The sequence below is a fragment of the Rhopilema esculentum genome, chromosome 11 (genome assembly GCF_057945365.1).
Source record: "Rhopilema esculentum isolate cy_ngs chromosome 11, ASM5794536v1, whole genome shotgun sequence".
Classification (NCBI taxonomy): Eukaryota; Metazoa; Cnidaria; class Scyphozoa; order Rhizostomeae; family Rhizostomatidae; genus Rhopilema; species Rhopilema esculentum.
The window spans coordinates 13,972,680-13,997,825 of NC_142825.1; the positions used below are offsets into that span (position 1 = coordinate 13,972,680).

The 25,146-nt window shown below is 35.4% G+C and overlaps 1 protein-coding gene across 4 annotated transcripts in view; it reads left to right on the forward strand.

The window, feature by feature from the left end:
* Positions 1-513: 513 nt before the first annotated feature.
* The window catches only part of LOC135694067 (uncharacterized), a 54,536-nt gene continuing 29,903 nt past the window's right edge, over positions 514-25,146 (forward strand). For 3 of the 4 annotated variants that reach the window (XM_065212723.2, XM_065212724.2, XM_065212726.2), the window contains exons 1-20: positions 514-2,604; positions 5,747-5,844; positions 12,897-12,967; positions 13,168-13,278; positions 15,328-15,404; positions 16,522-16,570; positions 17,626-17,700; positions 18,395-18,442; positions 18,990-19,094; positions 19,557-19,591; positions 19,916-19,967; positions 21,182-21,229; positions 21,966-22,031; positions 22,292-22,387; positions 22,508-22,549; positions 23,038-23,112; positions 23,634-23,675; positions 24,072-24,107; positions 24,399-24,479; positions 24,608-24,700. In XM_065212723.2, coding sequence (XP_065068795.2) covers positions 2,546-2,604; positions 5,747-5,844; positions 12,897-12,967; positions 13,168-13,278; positions 15,328-15,404; positions 16,522-16,570; positions 17,626-17,700; positions 18,395-18,442; positions 18,990-19,094; positions 19,557-19,591; positions 19,916-19,967; positions 21,182-21,229; positions 21,966-22,031; positions 22,292-22,387; positions 22,508-22,549; positions 23,038-23,112; positions 23,634-23,675; positions 24,072-24,107; positions 24,399-24,479; positions 24,608-24,700 — 1,359 coding nt within the window. In that variant the 5' untranslated portion in view covers positions 514-2,545. The remainder of the gene's footprint in view (positions 2,605-5,746; positions 5,845-12,896; positions 12,968-13,167; positions 13,279-15,327; positions 15,405-16,521; positions 16,571-17,625; positions 17,701-18,394; positions 18,443-18,989; positions 19,095-19,556; positions 19,592-19,915; positions 19,968-21,181; positions 21,230-21,965; positions 22,032-22,291; positions 22,388-22,507; positions 22,550-23,037; positions 23,113-23,633; positions 23,676-24,071; positions 24,108-24,398; positions 24,480-24,607; positions 24,701-25,146) is intronic. The other variant, XM_065212725.2, reaches the window with a different exon arrangement.

Genomic DNA, 25,146 nt, shown 5'->3' on the forward strand with positions numbered 1-25,146 from the left:
AGTTATTCCTCTGGGTACGGACTGATATTCTCGTGAGAACAATATAACTCTAATCAAATTAATGCTGTTTATATCAGGATCGGCTCCAAACTATAGAAATTAGTTGAATTCAAGTATTGATCCAGATCCAGACAATTTGAATTCTTGCCGTATGACGCCGAGCACACATTGTCAACGTCAACGGTATGCTTTTAAGCATGCGAGGCAAGGTTCCCCAATTCCCTTTTGTTTGGGAAAGATTTATAAAGATTAGACTTTTTATTATATCATTACAAAATCTGAATATCATCAGTTAGTATTTTGAAGATTAAATAAATTAAATAAGTACCCAGTACCCCGTTTAAGCATTTAGTTCTGTCTAATTCAAATTTTACCCCTGATACTAGCAGTCCCTCTTCACTCTATAGCTGAAACTTTACTGAAGAAAGTTACAACTCAATAGTGTCACGCTTTTGCATCATTATCATCCAAATCCTGCATAAAAAGAACTTTTTGGTGCAATTTTAAGCTCTAAAATCAAAACATTTCTATAATCAAAATATTCTTTTGTTACCCTCATTTCAACAGCCCTCTCCAAACAAAAAGGTAGTGTCTGGGACCTTGCTCATTTAGAATTTTCTGTGCTAGATAATAATCATGTTCACAAAGGGGAACTGCAGAACTTGGATTTACATCATGCAGGTACTATCGACACATTTTCGTGTAAACAAATATTTTTTCACAAATTAATGCTTTGCTAAGCTACGTCGTGGCAACAAATTTCGACTTGATATTTCGATTTTTGAAAATTTTCTTATTCCTATGTTTTTATAGTTCCTCGTTTCTATTTCTATTTTTGTTAAATGCTGTACTACCTCAATGTTATAGCATCATATCATTAGCACAAAAATTGTACATTATGAATACAGCAGCAATTTTTTTGAGTAGATATTTTGATTCCTGTTTTCATTTACCTACATCCTTTTTTTAGGTGACGTCATTAAGATGTGATAACGTAGCATGCCAAATTTACAAGTAAAACTTTGTTTTGATGAAGATATATTAAGATATATTGGGTGAAGGCTTTTCAAAGCGAAGTTTGAAGTAAACTTTTCGGCGATGTTAAAACAAAAGGACACTTTGCTACTATCTGTGACAAATATTAATGCAAGAGCCCACTTGTTATCTGCAAAAAGCTCTAAGACAAGGGCTTATCATCCTGCAGGTTTTCACAAGGGTGACTGTAAAGGGGGGAGGGGGGTGGTGGAGGAGGCAAAAACTATTTTCCAACGTATCTGATTATTTATCAAGGGCCGTGGCCTTCTCACCCTCAGCTTCTGCAATCCCCATTGCTGTCTGTCTCAAGCGGGCCTCCTCTTAGGCCCTGTTCACACAATACCTGATTCAAAGCACTTTATCCGTAAAACTGGTCAATTTGATGAATTGTGATGTTGTTCTTGTAAAAATTGTTTTTTAATTGCAATCTGTCTCTTGTTTTTGAGGCTGTGATGATATTCAATAGTAATACGCAAGTAAGGTAAACAGTAAATTTTATCGCAAAATATCAAACCTGTTAGTCTTATTATTCCTTTATGTAATGGCAATGGTAATAAACATGCTAAAAACCAAGTACAGGACGATTTTTGTATGGTATTAAGTACACGGGTTTACTAATGCTGGGGGCCTTGGGCAAAGAAAGTAGACCGTGTGCAGAGCGTGATCAGCAAGGAATTGAATTTGCAGGGGCAGGGGCGAAGCCAAAACCTTTTTTCACTGGAGAGGGGGTGAAGGGGAGTCGGGGTACGGAACTGATTTTTGCCGACAAAAAGGGTGTGACCACTCTTTAAGGGTGTTGTCAACGGCCATAAGATAAAAAATCTTATGCTATACGTTGAAAGTTCGACTGCTAAATAAATATTAATTTTTTACAATTGCTACAAAAATGTTACTATTGTACAACAGGTTGAGAAAATGTTAAAGGCGCAGTGTCCCCATGTCCCCCTTTGACGACGCCCCTGGGTACAAAGACCGAGATATAACTTTTTGTTTGGGGGGGGGGGCAGCCCAGATAAATCAGTGTAACAACAGCCATTTTTTCAAAATAAAAGTAGCATAAGTTTTGGGGGCCAGGGCCCTCCGGGCCTCCAGTGTCTCGGTCCTTGCCTGGGTAGCATAAATGGTAAAGCTTATAAACTCTTTACAAAATATGAATATGTTTGGGCCTTCTTTGCTGCACTCTAAAAAATATTGGATGTTTTCGTACTAGATGTTTTGGATGTTTAAAAAATATTGGATGTTTTCAAAACTAAAATGTGTAATTTGAATTTAAAGGCTGTCGTTATTTTCTTTCGATACCTTCTGGCGCCATTTCGATCTTTGCATCCCACAATGCTCTTCTCTACCATTGAGGCCTTCAGTCAACCAATGAGTGATGTCATTTGCAGGTATCCAAAATGGCCGCGCGGTTGTTCAAAGTTTTAAATCACAATATCATAAGTTGAAAACATACCTGGAGACACAATATCATATCATGTTTTGAATTGAACAAAAATAATTTTTTAAAATTATGGATACGGTCTCGATGATGGATGAAGATCCAACACTTCCAATTGATTTTGATCAGAGGTGAGTAATGACGGTTGTAATACTGTTGTTCTTATTTTCAAATACTGATAAACAAAATGATCACATGTAATTACTGGTCCTTCAGTAAATGCAGAGAAAATGGACAGTTGCAAAGACAATGTCGTGAAATCTGATTTACTTCAAATTTAATTTCTGTAGCATCATTAACAACGCGGCGTGATTGCTCTTTTTGATTTGATTTGCCCAAAATGTATATTGTATACCTCGTTGCTATGCTATTTAGATGCAAATAGTTCAAGGCAAGATTAATTTCGTCAAATGCTGTGTTTGAAATTTTGAAATGTAAATCGAAAATATGAAACCTATTAGGTCTATAAGGTGTTTGTAAGTTTGATTAGTAAAGTATTCATAACGAAAACAAGTTATGTTATTGCCGCGCGAAATCTGATTCCTTAGGTATCTAATAAAGCGCTATATTAGGTACCCACGGTATAAGATTTTGCACGTTTACAGCCTAACCTGATAATAATGGTTATTTATCACGTTAACATCTCCTTTGGGTCAATATAATATATATACAATCCTTGCCAAAAGTCTTGGTACACCAAGCTAAAATTTTGCATAACTTCAGTAGCATCCCCCTCTCCCCCTTGAAACAATGTTGAATAACAACAGTTTCAAAGCTTGAAATTGGTCCAATGTCAGTTTATTTGCTAGGGTAAGTAATAGGCTTTTCAGCCAACATTGTTTTTGGGGGGAGGGGGGATATTTCTGTATCTTATAGCCGGAAACCTTTATTTCTTCAAAATCTTTCATTGGTTGCAGGGTGTTCCAAGGACTTTTGTCAAGGATTGTAGATATTTAAAAAGCATGATAATTCTAACTTTAGATATTGGCCCAAAAACCTTGAACATCATCATTGGATTTTTGATGTTAGAGAGGCGATTTTTGGCAATTGTAACTAAAATCAATATTGCAATCCCATGTAACTAACTCTTTAGAGTTATTACAGCATTCGTAATACAGAAAGAAAAATATCTTCTTTAAACCACACTTTCCATCCTGGATAGCTTCATTTATGCTGGCAGCTACACTCAATGCCTTGAACTTGCACCCCTAGACTGGAAACTTTGTCGTGTTGCCGCGACAAATTGCCCGCACATTCAAATTTTCTATCTGCTAACTTTTGCATACTGGCCGCCAAGTCCTTATTTGAATACATTTTACATTATTAACAATTCAAATTTCTTAAAAGTGTGTGATTTCAGGCATGCAGTCCTGCAGTCAGGTGCATGAACTTGCCCGCGCAAGAAACAAAGTTTCCTGTCTGTCTTTAAAACCATGCCTGTCATACTTTAGTTGTAATACCTTTGCCCAAAGGTTGCAGCTGATAGTGTGATGTTGCTTGCAGCTTCACTTGGCCAAAATCTTACATGTTTTCAAAGCTGGCAAATATTTTCATCTCCTCCACTGGCAAAACAATATGCTGCAGGCTACACTTCTAACAAAATCTACTTTACAACAATAAAGGGGAAAATACCCCGACTAGCAAATGTTATGACTACCAAGTTTCCATAATGAAGAGTTGAAACTATAATGCCAGTTTCATGCCAAAAGCCACTAGAGTTTTTGTAATAAGATTAATATACTTTTTTTGGATAAGGGATAAGAGTATCATCAAAAATACTGTGTGTCATCTGATCTGGGACAGGTTTTAAAATATAAAAAGTTAGATTCACAGCCATTGAAAGAGCCACAGCCATTGAATAGACTAAGTACTGTATCTAAAATTAGTACAAAAGCAATAGCCCAGGGACTAAAAGGCTCTGATTACCAGGAGGCCATTGCATGAGAGTTTATTATCAGAACGCCATTGACTCCATTATCAAAAGGCTTATTAAAGGGGCTGTGTCACATGGGGCATCTAGTGTGGCAACATGCCAGTTTGAGATAGTTGTTTGGTGGAAACAACCTACATTTAATTGCAAAATCAATATTGAATAAAACAGTTTTTTTTGTATCAGTGCCCATTGTGCGAAGCTTTTGCATTTTTGAATGTTTTATGAAAGGAAACAAATAATAAAGGTTCTTCCTTCATTCTTATCACCATATTTTTTTTGGATAAAGGATGGAGATACTAAAAAACAAAGACAACTCGCAGGCTACAACAACTTGCAGGGTGTGGTTTATAGAAATTGGCCGAAATGATGCTAAAAAACCTACCTTACTGATGTAAATCATGAACGGAAGGCATTATTGAACGAAAGAAAGAGAATATCTTCACCACAATTGAATGAAGCTTAATTTCCTTTAGCCTAGACCAAATTAACATTCATTTTTTGTTTTAATAGTTGATACATATGCAGAAATTTAGTAATTTTCCATTCCATGTTCAGTAAATATGATCAGAAAATATAATTTTTCAAGCTCATCGGTGCACCAAAGAACCATCTGTCATTATCCTGATGTGCAAGTCAGGCCAAAGGGGCACTCCTGTGTATTTGGTTTGTTTACAAAACCGTGACTCCATAGAAACCTTTGCCAAAAGCCTGTGTGCCATGTTAATATGAACCTTGTCTTTATTTATGAAACTTATTGCCTTTATTTTCCCTTCTTCAAAATTGCTGTAAACTTTTTTTAAATTTAAAATTGTTGAAATTATGTAATTACTTGTAACGCTTCACTGGATTTAAAATTTTTGAAAGTAGGAATATGAAGATATGCTGGTGATCTTATCAGATACTCTAAATTTTTTATGCAGAAATAGGCACTTGGCTATACTTGAGTCTTCCCCAAACAATCTTGAATGCAAATGGTGTTGAGAATCAGATGAGCAATTATATGTTACATATCAAACCTAGTTTGTTTCTTCTGGAATATGCAGTTAGTGAAAATGGTTTTGATTACACAATATTTAATTTCATGGTCAAGATCTGTGTAGTCTACAGCATTGCTGGTAGTCTACAGCAAAATCTGCCATTTCTTTGATGAGCACAACTAGCAATGTCTAATACCTTGCTGTAAATTGGGTTCGAAAATGCATAGTAAATTGTTTGTTTTAGTAGCTTTGACTTTGTTGTCTTTTATGGGTTGTTCAGTTTCAAAATTTCAGAAAAACCTATAGGGTCAGTAGGGTCATCAAAACCTACTGTTAATACTCAACTAATTTTCTCTTTTTTAGCACAAATATGCTAAATTTCCTGGAGAGAGATAAAACAGAAGATGCTGCAAGCCATAGGGAGAGTCTTCTAAGCCCTGAAGGATCACTTTCAGAAGCAGGTTAGTCCACATTTATTTACTGTAAAATCCTTAAAGTAAATATTTTCTTACCAGGGCAGTTTGGATGAACTTATTTTTCAAGAAATTGGTTCTCATTTGTTTCTAACAGTGGCTGGTCCCAACTGTCACAAACATTTATACAAATTGTCTAAATCAATTATATTTTCCTATATGCTCAAAATAGCAGCTCACAAAAGATTATATTGCAAACCCATTGTTTTTGGAAAGTAAGCAGACAGTAAGGTGGTTGGCCTCCGCAAAAAGCAGGCAGATGATGTAAAACTTTCTTGAGGTGTTTAAAAAGATAATCAAATTGAATTTTGATATTTAATCACCTATTTTCAGGCATTCACTACCTATATATCAAAAAGTATTTTCATGCCTCTACAAACAGGGAGACATGGCCAAAAGGATTTGAAAAGGCTGGTGTTGAATCCCTCTTCTTGTTTGTGTCAGGAGGGCATTTTTACAAAAATGTGAAATTAACCAATAAAATTCTTTGAAAAGTAATTTATTGAGTCTGCAACCGAATAAAATGATTAGCCAGCTCTATCTAGTGTTCCTAATTGTCAAAAATTAATTATTGCTCAAATTTAGTTCTTTTTTTGCTAATTCCTAGCTTCTGATTTGCTCTCAACTCAACAGTTTATTTGTTTTTGAAAATTATAATTTCGAATATTTTACAGCCCAAAACAATTATGTATTATTTTGTGATGGTTAAAAGTATATAGACAGGAAAGACTGCGACGGAAATCACTACTTCTGACTCAGCCCTAATGCATGAAAACCAATTCTTTTTATAACAAGTCATTGACAAGTTACATGATCCTGAATAAATATAGGCAATTCAAAAATCCAACAAAAATCCAAGCTGATCCTTTTGTAGATCGACCGCCTTTCTCGAGTTATTTAGGAGGTTGTTGAGATTTGCTTGATACAAAGTTTTTACATTTATTAGTAGAATTGTCTAGGTGCACCAATCCAAGAATCATACGAAAACGCTAGAATTTATGTAAAGTAATTGTTCTTTGATTTTTCTTTGATTTTGCGGTAATCACTTGGGACGAGATTGTTCTTATTTTGAATTCAAGTGCGGATTGGATTGCTTGAGCAAACGTTGATTATCATTATTCCCTTACCTATTGGATACACACGTAAAGTAAGTTTACTGTTCAGTTCTACAAATGAGAATTTAAGTGACACTGGAAATGCGTTGGGATAAACTTATAATATCTAGGCACAGGTTTGTGCGTGACATGTAGAAAAATTGCTATACATAATCGGTTTTTAAATTATTGTTTATCGTCGATAAAACTCTCAAAAACACGCTGGTAAAATTTGTGCGCTTTATGATTATATTCCTACTATTTTAACAATCCGCACACAACAGAAATCATGAAAATTACTGTTTTACTGCTCTCATATAATGCTAAATGCCAAATGTAAGCAGAGGTCTATAGGCTTTGGTGTATTGAGCAGGACAGTTCCAAGTTGTAACTCTATGTTCGATGGTTCTGTCTACACAAAGGAGTTCGTTTTCTCTCTTGGACTCCAGTGGTAATTTTTCTTTAGGCACGCGCCACTGATTGGTCAACTATACCGGTCTTGTGCTTGCGTTTTTCTGGTTGGGTTCGTGTTCTTTCGGACCCTTATTCTGGCGTTTTATGCTCTGAGGAGTGTCAGACGCCAATATGTGGTAAAATGTTGGCCTTTTTCAAAGCCATTTTCAAATTCTGTAACGCAAAAAAATTGTTCACTAAATGAATCACAAAATCTCAGCACTACAAACCCCCACCAAACAGTTGATAAACTATGATAAATTCAAACACCAATAATTTTGACTTACGGAGAAGATAAATGTGCGGGACGTATTAAGAAAAGCCCTGAAATTACCCTTGAGGGTCTCTGGCAGATGAGTTGCCTTTATAAACCCTGAAACCAAGGGTGCCACGGAGGGGGCTCTTTGTGGCTCAACCCCCACATTTTGGGACAACTTCCTATCAGTCTTTTTTAGTTGGTGAATAGTTTAAAGATTTTGTATACACAACAGAAAATCTTTAACACAAATTTGAGAATGTTGGGTGTCGTCAAGGATGTGACGTCTAGATGTTGACTATAGCACAGACCCCTTCCTAATTGTTTAGGACGGCACCACTCTCCACAACATCTAAAATGCATTTCTTACTTGGGTTTGAAGTGCAACCAGGTACTATTGGATATTCGTCTTAGCACTTCGTTTAATTTCTCTTCAATAAAATATTTGCTTAATGCATCTTCATTATCCCGTTCCGGCTTGCTTGATATAAAGTTCATGCATATCCCCGTGGAAGCTCTGCTATGGAGACACCAAGCAAGGAAACATACCAAACACCTAGAAACATATTATTTTTTATGGAAAACATATTTGTGAAATAATCATTATTTGATTTAACTGTAATCAATTTGTACATGATTGTTCTTCTTGTGAATTCAAATGCAGATTGGTGTGCACTATGTCCCGTCAGTCAATCTTTCGGGCGCATTTATGATTTAGGAAACGTTGATTATTAGTATCCAATTACCTATTGGATACACACATAAAGCAAGTTTATTGTTTAGTTTTACAAATGGGAATTGAAGTGACAATCAAAATGCATTGGAATATGCCTTCAATATCTAGACACAGGTTTGTGCGCGACATGTGGAGAAATCGCTATGTGATAAATGGTTTTAAATGCTTTGTTATCGGTAATGAAACTCTCTTACACGTTATGCTGAAAATTTTGCATTTTACGATTTTATTCCTAGTTTAACAGAAATCATGAAAATTCAATTTTTACTGGTCTGTCATTATTGCTCAGTGTTATATAGGCACGGCTGTATACTCGTTGGTGGATGGTTCCAAGTAATACCTGTCAGTTCCAAGTGTCATCATCCGACCATATACAGGGGCGCATCCAGGATTTTTGGTGACTATAGCTCAAATCTTTTGGGATCGGAACCACGCCCTCCTTGCTTGCGAGACACGCCCACTATATGGGCAAATGATAAACCATGTGTGTTTATAGTTGCTTCGTATTCATAAATATCCCTTCGAACATCCTTTTTCTATCTCCAGGGACGCCAGAGAAGGGGGTGTGGTGGTACAACCGCCCCTGTTGCCCTTTGACAGAAGGGGCAAGGGTTCTTTTTAATAAAGTTCCCCTGAAACTGGCCAATTGTAATAATCAGAGAGATTCATATGAAATTCTGAATTTCTCAAAACATGTAAAATAATTCCTTATGCCGAAAGCCAGCCAATGTTGAAGATACCTACATATAATAAAATTGCAGTTACGTATGAATTTGAAGAAGCTGAGAATTATCTTTCAAAAGCCCTTTTACTCAAGCCTGCCCCCCCTCTTGCCGCTTGGTCGTTCCGCCGTCCCTGTCTATTCCCTAGTAGGTCCTTGCCTTTGAAGCTACATTACAGGGGAACCAGGATGTGAAAACGAGCTATAGTCCACTGTTGCTTTACAGGGGACAGAGAGCGGAGAAGTACCGTGGATACTCATATTCTATTGGTTAAAAGGCCATTTTCAAACCTGACTATAGCTTCACTATAGCTCGTGCCAAAAATTATAGTACGGGTTTCATTGTCTTCGATGTCTTTTCCAGAGCAAATTCCCAGACCGACTTTAGCTCGGAATATCCACTGTAGCTCAATTCTGGTTGTTTACTGTCAAAAAAAAACGAAACTACTGATGCGTCTAAGTTTTAATATCTTATCTCGAGAGGCATTGTGATGACACATTGCCAGCATTGCATGTTTGTTAATCGCATTTGATAACCTATACCGCTGCTTTCAAATGTTGGGAGGCTTGATAGCAGAGGAAGAATTAGCACTTAACTTTGAATTCCGAAAATCAAACACGAAGATTTTGACTATAGCTCGGGCTACAGTTTCTATAGTCTGGATCCGCTCCTAATATATACAGCATTAATTTGATTAGAGTTATATTGTTCTCACGAGAATATCAGTCCGTACCCAGAGGAATAACTCAGTCGCGTTTTCAAAACTTTGATTTGTAGCTGCAAATGTGAAACATCTATATTAAAAGGTTTCTGTAGTTTGGAGCTGTCCAAGCATATTGTTTAAACAAAGATCCTCGGCTTCAAAGATGGTTCCTATGCTCAAGATACGTATTTTTGCCTTTACTGCTTTGATAGTGTTGAGTTTCCTTCTTGTTCAAGTCAACATCTTTCCTGAAGTGTCAAAGAACATTGGTAAAAAGCTCATGAGGTTTCATTACCAAGAAACAGTTAAGCAAGACACGAGACCAAGAATGTCTCCAGCAGTGGATCCAGAAACAGGACGGCTAATCGATCAAGAAAACCCTGGATTGTTTCATCTGATTACAACATTTGTGCCATTTGATCACGAAGATGTTAGAAAAGGTTTGTTAATCAATGGTTTACCACCTACTGATCAGCAAATAAAGGCAAGGATGGCTGAAGTATTCGAGTGTCTCAAAAGAAATCTTGAAAACAAACTTGTATCGCATGTTCACGTTTTGGTCGCAAGAGAAAGAACCATCAGACGCTTGAAAATGCTCGATTTAAAGTTTCTTGAGAAACTCATTATTCATAACAATTTCGCATCACCATCTATCAAAGATGCAATTAATTATGCTTCAACATATTTAAAAGGAAAGGTAGTGATTATGCTCCACCAAGACAACTTCTTAGGGGAAGGCTGGGAAAAGGTTAATCACATTGTTTTGAGAGAAAAAAAATTGATGTATGCACTTACAAGGCATTCTGTGAACTGCAGTGCATCACTGGCATCTGCACACTGTGGAAATGGTTACCCTTATATTGGAAGCCACGATATCTTTGTATTTTACATAAGAAAAGATTTGGTCGCGGATAAATTCGCTGAATTAGATGTCCCTGCAAATACATATGGTATGGAAAATGTTATTTTGTGGATATTTAAAGAAAGACTGAGATACAAGGTGCTAAACCCATGCAAAGTGCTTAAAGTATACCACAGTCATTGCATTCCTGTCAGGGATAATTGGAGAAAACGAATCAACGGAGGTGGAATGGATGGCGGAGCATCGTTTACAAACCAACTTGAATAAATGGAACATTGTTTCATTCCGGACAGTCTTACGTGTACCCTTTTTATGGCATAAGGACGGTTGATGCAGAGAAAATTTTCTATAGATAATGCGGATGATAATCCTAGTCGACAGAAAATAGCTTTAGATTCATTTGATATCTGCGTAGGAATGGCTCGTCTAGTAACATAAACTTTTTTCAAATACTTTGTCATTTGCTGATGTTGCAATGCTATTGGTAATTTTTTCTAGAGTGTCGTTAAATTTTCACAAGTATCAAATCTTAAAGGAGTATCAATTTCTAAAAAAAGATTGGAAGAGAAATTTCTTTCCCAGTCATAAAAATGTTTTTTTGGAGTAGCCGCAAAAATTGGGGCTGCAAGAGGGACTGATCCTCAAAGCTTAGTTCTTCGAGCGTGGATATTAAAGTTATAAACTTGTTCAGCGATTTACCGCTATCAAGCAAGAACCTATCAAACTTGTGTTCCTTATATGAATAATTTACACCGTTCTGTATAAGATAACAAGGAAAGCTGCTCGAGTAAAAATATAGAACCTTTTTGACCAGCCTGTGTGCTCGTAGGTTAAGGCAAAAAAGTCTATTAGCAAAACGGCTGTGCAAAATGGCAAAATTGCACCTCGCCAGTGATGTGTAGCAACCAGGGTCAGCATAGGCCATAATTTTACCTTTTCAAGCTTTGTCATGCAAAGGCTTTACCAAATAAACAATGACTAAAAAAGGTTTTTGACTTTCTACGAAAAAGTCTTCTTTCGACGAAACTAAATACCAACGGAGTAGAATTAAATTTGCAAGATAACTTCACTGACAGTAAGCAATAAGTCAAAGTCAAGTTGCATTACAGGACAATGAAAGAGGGCAGGCAAAAAGGCAGAATTTATACAAAGCCACGTAACAATCCTAGACCAGATGGTGAACGAAAGCACTATTTTCCGAGCTGAAAATCGACGAGACCAAGCTTGTCTCGCTCAATGTTCGGCATAGTGTCTTCATGTTGATTAGTTCTAGGTGGCTTTTCAAGGAAAAAGAGGATCTTAAGATTGTCAGGGTGCATCTGGTAAATACTATACGGAAAAAAGCTATTGTTAGTATGACTTGTAGACAAATTCATTCATAAGTTCAAGATATTACGCTATTTTAACATAAATTGTACAAAGCAACTTAACATTGAAACGCTTGCACTGCCTAAGTTCTGCCAAAATTTTCTATTAACATCGGCTATCTTGAATGTAACCTCCTATTTATCCTATATTCAGTTATAATAGATTTTTTGTGGTCAGCAGCCCAAACATACTGGCTACTGCGATTTTAAACCCTTTGTTGGAACTTTTTGGGATGGATGCACTGATCTATAAAAAAGACTGGATCGAGCTTCTAATGTGACCCGAGTGTCGCCATCCAAGAAGAGGGCCCCATAACAGCCCCTGCTAGGCGACGACCTCAAGTGTCAGTCCTAGCAATGTTTTCAGCTGTTCTGGCCTTGTTCTTTCTCAGGACTCAAACACACAGCATTGCAGCTCTCACGTATTCTCATCGTTCAAGGATTGTTTTGGAGGAATGGCTTCCCGCTATCGTTTTGGGCCCTCTTCCTTTTGAAAATAAACAGGCTACAAACTTTGGTGTTTCAAGACAATAGCAAGCTCGATCCAGTCTTTTTATAGGCCAGTGGATGGATGGTATAATCATCCGTTTTCTGCCGAGGAACTCCATTCATTTGTCAGTCCAAGAGAAGGTCAAGAGTGGTTTCTTCAAGAGAAGACACTCGTTTTTTTAGAATTGAGCTGCACGGTTCCTTTGCGACGCAAGTTGTGTTATTTTTGACAAAATTTTTTTGTGTTAGTCTATTTTTTTTCAGCACAATCATAACTTGAAAATACCAACCCAAAGCAATCTAACGATTCCTTTTATTAAAACATGCTCGTATTCAAAATTTTGTTGTCGTTTTACAGATAACAAACACGCTGTCCAGAAAATGGAGCCGAACACACCTGAAAGAGGCACACTCAGGGAACATGAAGAGGTGAAGATAAATACATTTTTATTTTACAATTTTCGCCAGGTTTTCGGGAATTTGATTCCAATTACAACTGGAAAATTTGGCTCAAAGTTGGCTTTGAAGTGTGAATTTGGTCTAAACCTCTTTGATGGTTCAATAGGTTGTTGAATTTTCTTACTAGATTTAGATTGCTCTAGTAAGTATTGGAATATGTTGGTTTTCAGATCATTGGAAAGTTTAAAAAGGAGAACTTTGGATTGAAGCTGAGGATATATTTCTTAGAAGAAAGATTGCAAATGGCTTACGAGGAGGATACGGAAGACGTTTTAAAAACGGTGAGAATAATTTAGCTTTCTTTTGAAATCATTTATCGCTTAAGTAATGTTAAGTTGATGCAAAGAAGATGCAAAGATGCCCCCCCCCCTCGATGTTCAAATGTAGCAAATTTTGCCACAAAATGGAAGCTATCTTTATAGCTGTAGGAGTTCAACTTGTCGGCTGGACAGTTTTGAAAAAAAAGTTTATAGATGGTTTCAAAAAGAATAATGTCATGAATGTCATAATCAATTTTTTTATCTCTTGCCAACCCCATTTTATTTGTCAGCCTTTTTTTCAAGTTTCTGAAAATTTCCAGCATTAACCTCCCTAAGTGATTTGTTTTTAAAGATTGTTGCTCGTCCCATTTACGACTTTGCTCTGGGCCGTTCATTTCCGCATTGGATCGCATCCTTTTCCGCTTGGTTTTTAAAGTTTTAAGAAAGCGAATGCGAGATGTTAACTGAGCTTATATAAGATCTCGCGTGCAGATGCACTCAAATACAAGCCTTTTGCTTATCCTGTTTGTATCAAACATGGTTTCGTCATAATTTAATTTATTGGAATGTTGATTACGGTAATAGATTGCTTCTTTTAATTTACTTACTCGGGAATGAAATACCAATGCAACATAAAGGGCATAAAGCTCCCTCAGAAAAACTGCCATAGACATCAGAAAGGTCAGTCATGAGGCTACATTCCCACATCATCGAGAGCGAATTGGGCCGTTGGTGCATCGGCGCAAATCGCTCAACCTACCATATAGGGGTTACTATAGGAAGTTACACAATAACCCCCAAATATGATTGATAATTCGGATGGAATGGACAGGAAAAGCCTCTTTTCCCCACTAATAGCCGATGCACCAGTCCTACCTAATAGCATCAGAAAAATCTAAGATGCCTAAAGGTATGAGAGGTTTTAACGATGCCATAAAAGAAACTTAACACCCAAAGTTATACTGAAAAGGCACTTAGCATAAAGAAACAAAATGAGGGAGGGAGGGCTGGAAAAATACAATAAAACAGCCTAGTTGTATTGTGGCTTCACTAATTAAGATGAGACCCACGCTATGCCAAAACCTTAAATACCCCTAGATTAACCAAGGGAATGAAAACGCCACGAAACACACATCTTACCCTAGTTATACAAATCAAATTCACAGGAGGCCGAAAGACTACCCGCATTGCCCATAAACTAGTAGAGCAGATACAAGAAAAACGCGAGGAAACGTGGCACAAGAAAACATAACGAAATAGTAATAACAACAATCTCATGCGATTAAGTTAACGCTCAAAAGCTCCTCGTGAAATAAACTCTGATTAATTTACATTTAATCATCATGAAATGAATCTCATATTTTCATCATTATCCTTTTTTTTCTCTGTGCAATAGACCAATTCGACTTACGGCCTCATTTTGAAAAATTCTTCAAATTATTTTGTACAAAATTTTTGACCTCAGATTCGGATTGCGAGCAATGATATAAGTATACTTTGAAGTTTTTACTATGGTCTTGCCCACGAAATTGATTTTATGACGACAAAAAGATAAAAATTTTATAACCGATTTGACCGTGATTTCCGACTAGGGGGGTAAAGTTTCACCCGGAATGATTTTTGCGGTCAAATCCCTTACAAGTTTTCAAACTTCATTTCTCCGTAAAATCTAAAATATAAGCACAAACAATATGAAAAATTGTATCCGGCCTAAAATCATGGTGATAAAACCAAATTTGAGCTTTAAAAAGTCGTATGATTAGGTTAGGAGAAATTTTCAAGACGAGGCCGTAAATCGAATTGGTGTATAGCCTGAAACCTAGTCAGTAGCCTGGAACCTAGTCAGTTGCCCGAAACCTAGTCAGTGGCCTGGAGCCAAATCAGTAGCCTGGAACCTAGACAGTAGCCCGGAACCTAGTCAGTGGCCTGGAGCCTAAGCGTAGCCTTAAGACAAGGCTGTACTCGAGAGCCAGGACAATAGTTCTGCGCTTTGTTCCAATTTCACTAACATTTATTTTGCTAGACTTAAGCTTTGAGAAGTCAATCCTATTTTAATTGTTTCTTTTATAGAATATTGAACTGAAAGTTAACATCGAGCAGCTGAAAAAAGAATTAGGTGAAAAGCAAAACCTTCTGATCAAAGCTTCGTAAGTCATTTTATCTCGAGGATTTTCCTATAGGTTCCTATTTAAACTTTGGCTATTATGTCAGCTGGTATTCTTGCACCATTTTTGTATCAATAAATTTATTGCTTTTTGCCTTTGTTTTAGAATTTTATCCTATAAAGTTAGACCTTTTAGTTGGGACATCCTATTTAATTAGAATTTTAATACGCCTTTTTGTAAACAGCACCCCAGTCCCGATTAAGTCTTAGTAAAATAAGAGACAAACCTCTTGAAAGACCTTTTAGCTTAAAGAAATATGCAGGTTGTGAGCATATTGCAAGCTAGCTGAACATATTGTGAAAGGGTTTTTGAAATGCTGTTTAGGGTCTCCTTACGGGGGATAGACAGAGAAGAGCGTGAGTGGATGATGTGAAAGATTAAATGAACATTAGGGACAACGGTACCCTTAAAAGAATGGCTACAGACTTTAGAAGTTGTTCGGGAGATGAATCATACCCGTCTCCCAGACATGCACTAGTCCCCGTTTCATGGTCATTGCACATGCAGATTTTCACTTGAAGCCCTGGCGGGAAATTGTATGGTCCCAGACAGAACAGCTGTACGAGTACTGTTATTGATGCGCATGTGCTATGACCCTGCAACACTGATTGGTTTAGGACGGTATTGTTTCGAAACAAAGGACTGCAGGTTTCGTCCCCCGAACAAAATGAAAAACATGGTTATCGATCTTATATGCACCTAGATGCTACTATTAATGATCAGTGAATGAATCGATAAATCTATGAACAGACAAATCGATGAATTCGAGAGTCAGTTTTTTGTTGGCCGTTATTGTTGCCAAGTCGTGCTTGTCTTGTGGATATTGGGGGCATTAACTAATCAGATCTTTAAATGGGAAAGATCATTTTTTCCACAGCCTGTTGCTTATATTTTTTGCCGAGGATTGCACAAATTAGCCTATACATTTTCTATGCATTTTCAAGATCTGCTATTTAATTAACTTATAAGAAGCCTTATCCTTGAAAAGTATAGAAATTTGGATCGTTTTGTCTGTTAGGCTATGGTAACTGGCAATAATGAAGTCCCTTTCATGTGTTCCGAGTATATTTTTTTTTCCTTTCTTTTTTTGGAATTCCAGAAAAGCAATAGAAACTATCACAATCGAAAGTGAGAAGCACATTCAGAAGGTATGTGTATCGACGTCATAAAATCAGATTATGGAAGTAACACCAGATCTCGTGTCTATAATATTTATTGCCAGGCTTGAGTGTAGGTTGCTGACTGCCTCACTTTGTATGAAATAGTGTCTTCAGTGTATTCACGTTTTAATCGCAAGGTATAACCCAGCTACAGAAGGTAACAGTGAAAGGCAACAGCATGGTCTATGAAATTTTCTTTTATTTCAAACATTATTATATCAGATGTTCGGCTGCCTTTTCGAGAAGTTTTTGCAGAATTGTTGGTTTATTAGCATTTGTGCCTGTGACATCTATAGATAGGATTACCGTGTCAGTTGTTTTTATTTTTAAATACTCTGCTACAACAGTCAGAAAGACCGTATAATGCAGCTAAGGAATTCTACCCGAACTTCCCAAATCGAATGTGCAACATGATTGCGTTTTGACTTCAGTCTGGATTTGATTTGTAGTCTTACTGGCTCTGTAGCCGTGAGAAAGATCAGTTGAAATTATGATAATTTAAATTGCGAAAATATGATACAAATAACATGACCCCAAGATATTTTTTAAAACTGTGTTTTAAAGAAGCATCCCTTTAGAGAAATAAAGATGGCTTTTCCATTTTCCAGATGCTGTTTGTTCTTTATTTGCGGAAATAACATTCCGTATTTTTTATCGAGTAGAACCTGTCCTGGAATAAAAGCTCCATTCAGCAATGGGCAACTTCACTTTTAAAACAGGGGATAGTTATTGGTTATGAGTCATTGAAGAGATAAGGTTCATTACATATACCTTTGCCAAAAAAGTAATGAATGGTTTCGGATTAGAGAAAAATTCATTTTACCGTCTCGAATTATTTATCAAGTTAAGCATAAGCCTGTGTTTATTCTATCATTATCGTATCACTGTCGGCGTATTCTAAGTTTCAAAAGTAAGTAGAAGATAGAAACTATGATTGAAAAAAAAATATAGTAGACAGTGGCTTAAGGGGTTATTCCTTAAAAAGATAATGCTGAAAAAGATTGGTAAGAGAAATTTGCAGATAATTTGTTACCAATTTTCAGATAAAAGACGAATTCACAGACCAGTATGATCAAATGCGCGATGAGTTGCAGAAGGAAATCGACCTCAAAGCTAAGGTGTGACAGTTTTATAACTTTATCACTTCAGGCTTTTGTCTGTAACTTCTCATGATTAGACAATGTCTGTACGACGGTCGAAACCCTGTTACTTTTATCTATACCCAGGTTTGAATCAAAAGATACAACACTATTGGTTGAGCTGTACCCTTTCCATTATCAAATCATCCACTTACTGTGGCTTTTGCATACAAATTGCCTGTATTTTGAATTCTGTTGATAAAAAGTTGCTCTATGCTGTACTGATGATTTTCACAACCTTTTTCATGTGATTTATCATATTTTGTACTTTATGATTTCTTAAATTTTTGAAATACTAATTTGCCTATTCAGAACAATTGGGCGAATTTTCTCTAAACCTCTATTTTTGTTGAACGCATTCCCTTCAAAATTCTCATTTAATATTGACATAGAAATGACGAATTCCGAATGTAGCCATTTCATTTTCGGAATGGATTCGCTGTCTTAGTAACAGTACGTACTTCCTTTCATATCTATTAAAAATAAAGTTCATTTTCTTTGTTGGTCGCCCTTCTTCTTTGAATTTGACGCAGTTATTCTCAACTTATGGAAAAGATATATGAACGTTCCATAAACACAATGGTGATAGAGCTTTTCAAAATCATAATGGATTCAATTCTTGAATGTGTCGTATGTAACTTATTTTCACCGTTTTATATCTATATTTCATTAGAATGCTGAAGAAACAGAAAAAAAGATCGAAAAGTTAAATGAAGAACTGGTGAGTGAACTGTTTTAGTATGCAGTAATACTATCAACCGGTAATTAAACATGCAATGATAAGGGTACTTGACTGATGGGTAGCCTCTCTATACCCTTCACGTCTGCATTCCAACTTAACAATTGGCCAGTTGGTGCCGACATGTTGGTAAGTGATATGGGATGGGAATGACATGCGAAATAGATCGGTCCTGCTGTTGACTTTACCTGATTTTTGAAAGTGGTATGTTTCTCTGTAAAAGTATTTTGAATATTTTCGGATCATTTCAATGGTTGCTTTTACAACATGAATGATTAGCTGGTTAATTGGTTGTACTTTATAGAAAGAGGACATCTTTTGTCACTACTTTTTATCAAACTGGGATGGCCCCTCAAAAAGGCGGCGTGAAAGGAAAATCAAATGTTTCTGCACGACTCCGGGTTGGCGTATATTTAGAGTATCTAGCATGTTTCTTTTGCCATAAACACAGTCTGCTACTAAATAAGAATATTCTTTAAACGTCAGGAAACTTAGATAGATTTGTACTAGTCTTTTTTAACAACTTTAGCTGAAAGCGGAGCAATCCAAACTGCAGCTGCAAGAGAAGCTTAATGGTGTTGGAGTTAATCCAAATGTCATTGAAGAACTGGAACTGAAAAAAAAAGAGTTTGAGGTGCGAATCCTTATCTTCACAACACGAATACATCTTACGTTATTCTTACTTGTTGAGACATGAATAGAAAGGATTATTTTTATCAGACAAATAATGAAGGCAGTAAGCATTGAATGTCATATTTTCAAATCTTTGTGTTGCAAAAGTTTTGACTAGAACTTATAGAAAAGTTATTTTCTCCTTCATATATGATGACCCTGATATTTTATTTATTTCTGTGTTTCCTCAACCCTTTTTTATTAACACTCACATACAGATTTTTAGCATATGCTATTTAATAAACATCACAGTTTCTCGCAGTAATATGACTTGTGATTAATGCTTGTTTTACGCAGTGGTGGACAATGTTCCTGAATAATAACCAGGAGTACACAGTTTTGTATTATGTTTAGGTGCACATCGATCTATCAAGCTAGCTGAAAGTTCTATATTTTCTTAAAACATACTTTCAATTTTTTCCAGGATAAATTTCAACATGAAATTCAAGAAAAGGATGCGTAAGTTTTCTATATAAGGTATTCTTGCAACTTACCTTATGGCTGTTAAAAATTCCTGATGGCTAGAGGTATAAAGATATTTAGTCAACTAATAAACGGTGCGGTGGTTACTTTAATGTTTGTAAAAATTCAAAGGATTTCACCCAAAAAATCTCAAAATTTTTGTTTATACAGATCTTATAAATCCAGAAGATATAATTTGAATTTTCGTCTTATGCTGGTGAAAATTAGCGAGATTTTGTTATCAACATGGCATGCTTTTAAATAAGCACAGTGTATTCAAATGTATTCTTCTAACCGCATGATAAATATTTTTAATGACAGGAAAATAAGGGAACTAGAGAAGATGAAGTCAAGTTTTGGTACTCCAGGCGAGGTACTGAATATCGTAACGTATTAAACATTATGTATTTTTGTCTTGAAGAAAGTATTTTCTTATCCTTTTCTTATTGAAGTGTGGTAAGATTATGTACAGCAGTGGAACAGATTAATTTGATGTACAGAGCAATTGTACTACGAGTTTTGATAGAATAATCAAGGCAAACATTGAATAAATTCTGCTGGTCAAGGAAGTGACCTTCCTTCCTTCATGGATGCGTCACGAGATATATTTGAAATCACAATTAACAGCCCTACGACATTTTCTCTAACGAGATATTTTTCCATTAAATGCAACTAAAATTGAGATTTACCGTCTTGATTAACCGTCTTGATTAACCGTCTTGATTAACCTTCTTGATTAACCGTCTTGATTAACCGTCTTGATTAACCGTCTTGATTAACCGTCTTGATTAACCGTCTTGATTTACCGTCTTGATTAACCGTCTTGATTAACCGTCTTGATTTACCGTCTTGATTAACCGTCTTGATTAACCGTCTTGATTAACCTTCTTGATTAACCGTCTTGATTAACCGTCTTGATTAACCGTCTTGATTAACCTTCTTGATTAACCGTCTTGATTAACCGTCTTGATTAACCGTCTTGATTAACCGTCTTGATTAACCGTCTTGATTAACCGTCTTGATTAACCGTCTTGATTAACCGTCTTGATTAACCGTCTTGATTAACTGTCTTGATTAACCGTCTTGATCAACCGTCTTGATTAACCGTCTTGATTAACCGTCTTGATTAACCGTCTTGATTAACCGTCTTGATTAACCGTCTTGATTAACCGTCTTGATTAACCGTCTTGATTAACCGTCTTGATTAACCGTCTTGATTAACCGTCTTGATTAACCGTCTTGATTAACCGTCTTGATTAACCGTCTTGATTAACTGTCTTGATTAACCGTCTTGATTAACCGTCTTGATTAACCATCTTGATTAACCGTCTTGATTAACCGTCTTGAAAGACCGTTTTCTTGGGTTTTTCCGCGATATCTTGGTAAATTGTTGGAGATCGCCGTCTTGTTTTTGCTAGAACAGGACTATCAATCTTAGCCCTTTTTATGGTCGAGTAAGGATAAATCATGCGATTAATTTTAATTATTTACTTTATGCTTTATGCTTTAAATATTTTAACAAAGGGGATAATACTCTTGAAGCAGAATGATATCATGTTTTCAAAAACTTTTTTTTCCTACACGTAGATTGAAGAGCTTCGAACTATTGTCACCGAGAGAGACGTAAAAATTGAGGTGCAAATTTTTGCTTATTTATTTTACGCATTTGCGTGATACGTTATTTTAATGATCAAGATTATCTTTTAATCATTATTTGATGTTTATTCTGAAAGCTATAGCAATAATGCTATTGAAGCAATATAGCATTTGCGCATGTGAACAGGGAAAACAGCTTGAATCTTCCAACACACTTGGTACATCTTTTGATTGGTCTTCTTTGCTTGGTGCAGTAACTGATGTCATTTGCAATGGCCTTGGTCAAACAAGAAATACCGTAAATCCTCGAATTAGCATCCTGAGGGCTTATTTATTTTTGATATTTTTAGATAGGGGCTTATACGAGGGAGGGGGGGGGGCTTATAAAATTATTGTAGACATGAATTTGGTGTGGTAATTCAATAAAACGCCATAGGCAACCTCGAATGGCAAAAATCATCAAATGGATGTGTCCAATTCGAGAAATCACGGTAGCAGAGGGGGCTTATTCGAACGGGGGGCTTATTGACAATTTTAGTTCTAGGGTGGAGGCTTGTTCGGGGGGGGGGCAATTCGAGGATTTACAGTATAAACATTTGTCTATTTTTACAAAATTAGTTTGAAAACTGCGACCTTTAATTGAGCTCTCCAAAGAAAGGTTCCAAAGGCCTTTGCCTCCCATTTAAACTGACTGCTCTATATTTTTTCTGGTTGCATTTCCTCCACCCATATATATAGTTATTGAATCTATAAAAACGTCACGTTAATCTCTTAGAACCTCAAAAAGGAGCTGCAAAGTATCGCTTCACAGAGCCCTGAGAGATCAAATCAACACTACGAGGTTATTCTTTCTATGATGTTTTAGTTGAGTTTTAAAAGCCTGATTTCTGCCTATTCATTCATCAATTTAAGCCTGTGAACCCTGGGAGGTTAGATGTAGGCTACTAAATATGCCCAATCATCTCTTTTTTCTCTATCAAAGTTTTAAAATAACACAAAACAAATTTTAAAATATTTGGGTGCTATCTAAATAGCGGGAATGGACAGTATGTAAATTATGTCTCATGTGTTGGTAATTTTATTTTCGTGATTATTTTCTAGGTTCTCTACAACAAGTTAGAGGCACAAAATGCAGATAACGAAAGTAAGCTGAAAGATTTGAATAAAGAGCTAAAGAAAAAGACAAACTTGGTCGAGGTGAATATTGTTTGCATTTCCATAACTTGGATGGAAATTTTAATGATAGTCTTAAAGCGTGAACTTTTCAAAAGCTCTTCTGTTTTTTTATTTATTTTCATTATTTATTTATTTTACCAGGAGCTGAAAGACTATATCAACAAAACGGAGCGTGTCAATAAGGTAATTCAAATATATTTCTTTGTAGTTTTCTTTGTTATTATCATTCATATCGGCCAGCTGAAAATTTTGAGACTTTCTATTCGCTTAAGTATGCTATTTTTTTTTATTCTTTTTGGTTAATTTATAGTCAGTTAACAGTCATTGACTTGAATCAGTTTTCTGTCGAAAAATTCTCACTGTTCTAACATCAATTATTATGCTAGGGCCTAAACCATTTTTTTTACTTCCTCATGCACTCCATGCACCAAAACTTTTAAGAAAATGTTATTTTCCAAAAAGTGAATCTGTTCGTAGATAGAATTCATCATTTGACTTAACTCAGACGATTTAACTGAAGCAATTGAAACTGGCTATTTCCTCATGATTTTGAACCTTTAACATTCCCATCTTAAAGTTTTCCATACTTTTGAGCCAGTAAAAAGAGGAACTGAAAATTGTTTTTAGCTTTAGTATTCTACCCTTTAAAGTCACATTCGTATTGATTACAGGAATTGAGAAACAGCGTTCACGACAAAGAGACAGAAAAGCACCGTAGTTCAATGTCTCTACAAGAACATATCAGGGTAAAGCTTTCCTTTTTATATAAAAGATATGTAATCGTTCTTGACTCATTCTTGGTAGAAATTTACTGAAGCTGATAACATCAATTGCATGTGTTGAATTTTGATAAATAAATAATATTTTGTCATTTCTTCCCAGTAAAAGTTTAAACTGAAATTGTTAGATTTTTTATTATTCTTCCTGTCAAAGTTCCTAGGCTACATAGATTATACAATAGCTTGTTAACTTGTTATATTATGTAAATCATCCTAAATGTTGTTAAAGTGTTATGTTAATTTGCTTTAAACTTTCTGATGTCCTTTAAAATGATTAAGCAATGAATTTAACTGCAAGTGTGCGAATTTTGAAATAGAAGTATTTTGTTAAAATTGCCCGGGAGGTTAGTATACAATCTAATTCTATTTAATTAAAGGTCATATAAATCATAAAGCATCATAAAAATGATCAAATATTCTGTTAAACTCACATTTAAATAGCATTTATAAACATATGTATTTTTCTAAATTTAATTTGCATTTCACAGTGGAAATTAAATAACAGATTGAGAGATTTATTAGCTTCAGTGGTGAGTTTTTCCGGTTAACTTAAGCAATGACATAAATTGATTTATTATAAATGTACAGAAAATTAATTATGAATAAACTATATAATAAATGAATATTTAAAAAGAGAGCACGTAAAAACAAATTAAATTTTATCAACATTATATTGTACTGAATCTTTTAAAAATTTCTTTAAAGAAATCATGTTTTAATCAAAATAAAAAGAGTTAATATATAGCCAATTTCTTTAAATCAGGTATAATGATATTTCGTCTTAATAGCTTCTAGATTTCTTAATCTCAAAAATTTTTGTGCCGATGAGAAATTTTTCTTGGAATTTTATATAACTTGCAGTCCACAAGAGAAAGAGTTGTTGAATAAGGATAATTTTAAGGAAAAGTAATATTATTTCTTTACAGAGGCTAGACTTGGCACTTTCAAATAAAGAAAAAGAGGTACTTTCGCTTTGCTGTCTTTTTAGATTAATTTACTCCTTAAATACCCCTTTATGAAATTAATCTGTCAGAGCTGAATTTTCTTTATGCGTTTTATTGACATCAATGTGAATATTGTAAAGTTGTACCTAATTCACTGCACAAAGGAGTTTTTACTTCAACTCTCTTGAAAGAGACAAATGTTTTACATGCTGTTGAAGTTTAAGCACCCTTTAGAAAATTTACCGTTTCATGTATTTTTATTAATATCAGTTTAAAAAATTATGTTTGACCACCTTTTTTAATCTATAGCTTAACAGATGCCATTCTCAAATCGGTAAACTTGAAGAATTTATCAGCAAGCTACAAAATGAACTAGCTACCCAACAAGAGGTAACCTTAAAATGTATTTATACATCCATACATACACAAATGGTTCATCTTATAGCTACTTTTATGATGTTTACTGTTGTGAGAACATTTGCATATGTCCCTTTCATTTTCTTTTTGCATCTAACCAGGTAAAAGATAACGAAAGTAAAGGTGACCAAGAAAAGCTAGAAGCCATTGCCTCTTTAAGAGCCGACCTTCAAGAAAAAGAGCTTTTGTCTAAGGTTCGTTTGATTATATGCCTCGTATTTGGATATCTGTTTTATGTAAATTTATTTCTTGTAATAAGAATCCTTTTCTAGAAGTTAAATTTTAAATTAAAGCTTTAACGGTATGTCTCCATTTTTTCAGCGTTTTTCAATTTTCCATTAACAACATAGAGCAAAAATGTTTTTTATGCGCGCGCATGCTGACGTGATTTGCCTTCCCGTAAAAGTAGTGTCGTTCTGCCCCGATAAGAATGATGTAAAAAGATATGAGCAAGCAAACCTTTAATTTGAACCTTTATTCTACTTCATTTTTATGCATTATCTATAAATATATTATCTATTCAGGGCATCAAATTAAGGCTTAAAGCACACTAACTCGTTCCTTGTTTCTCTATGCTACACTGTCAAGCTAAAATATCCTATGCCTAAGCCTGTTTAGCAAATAAGCAAATAACAACTTT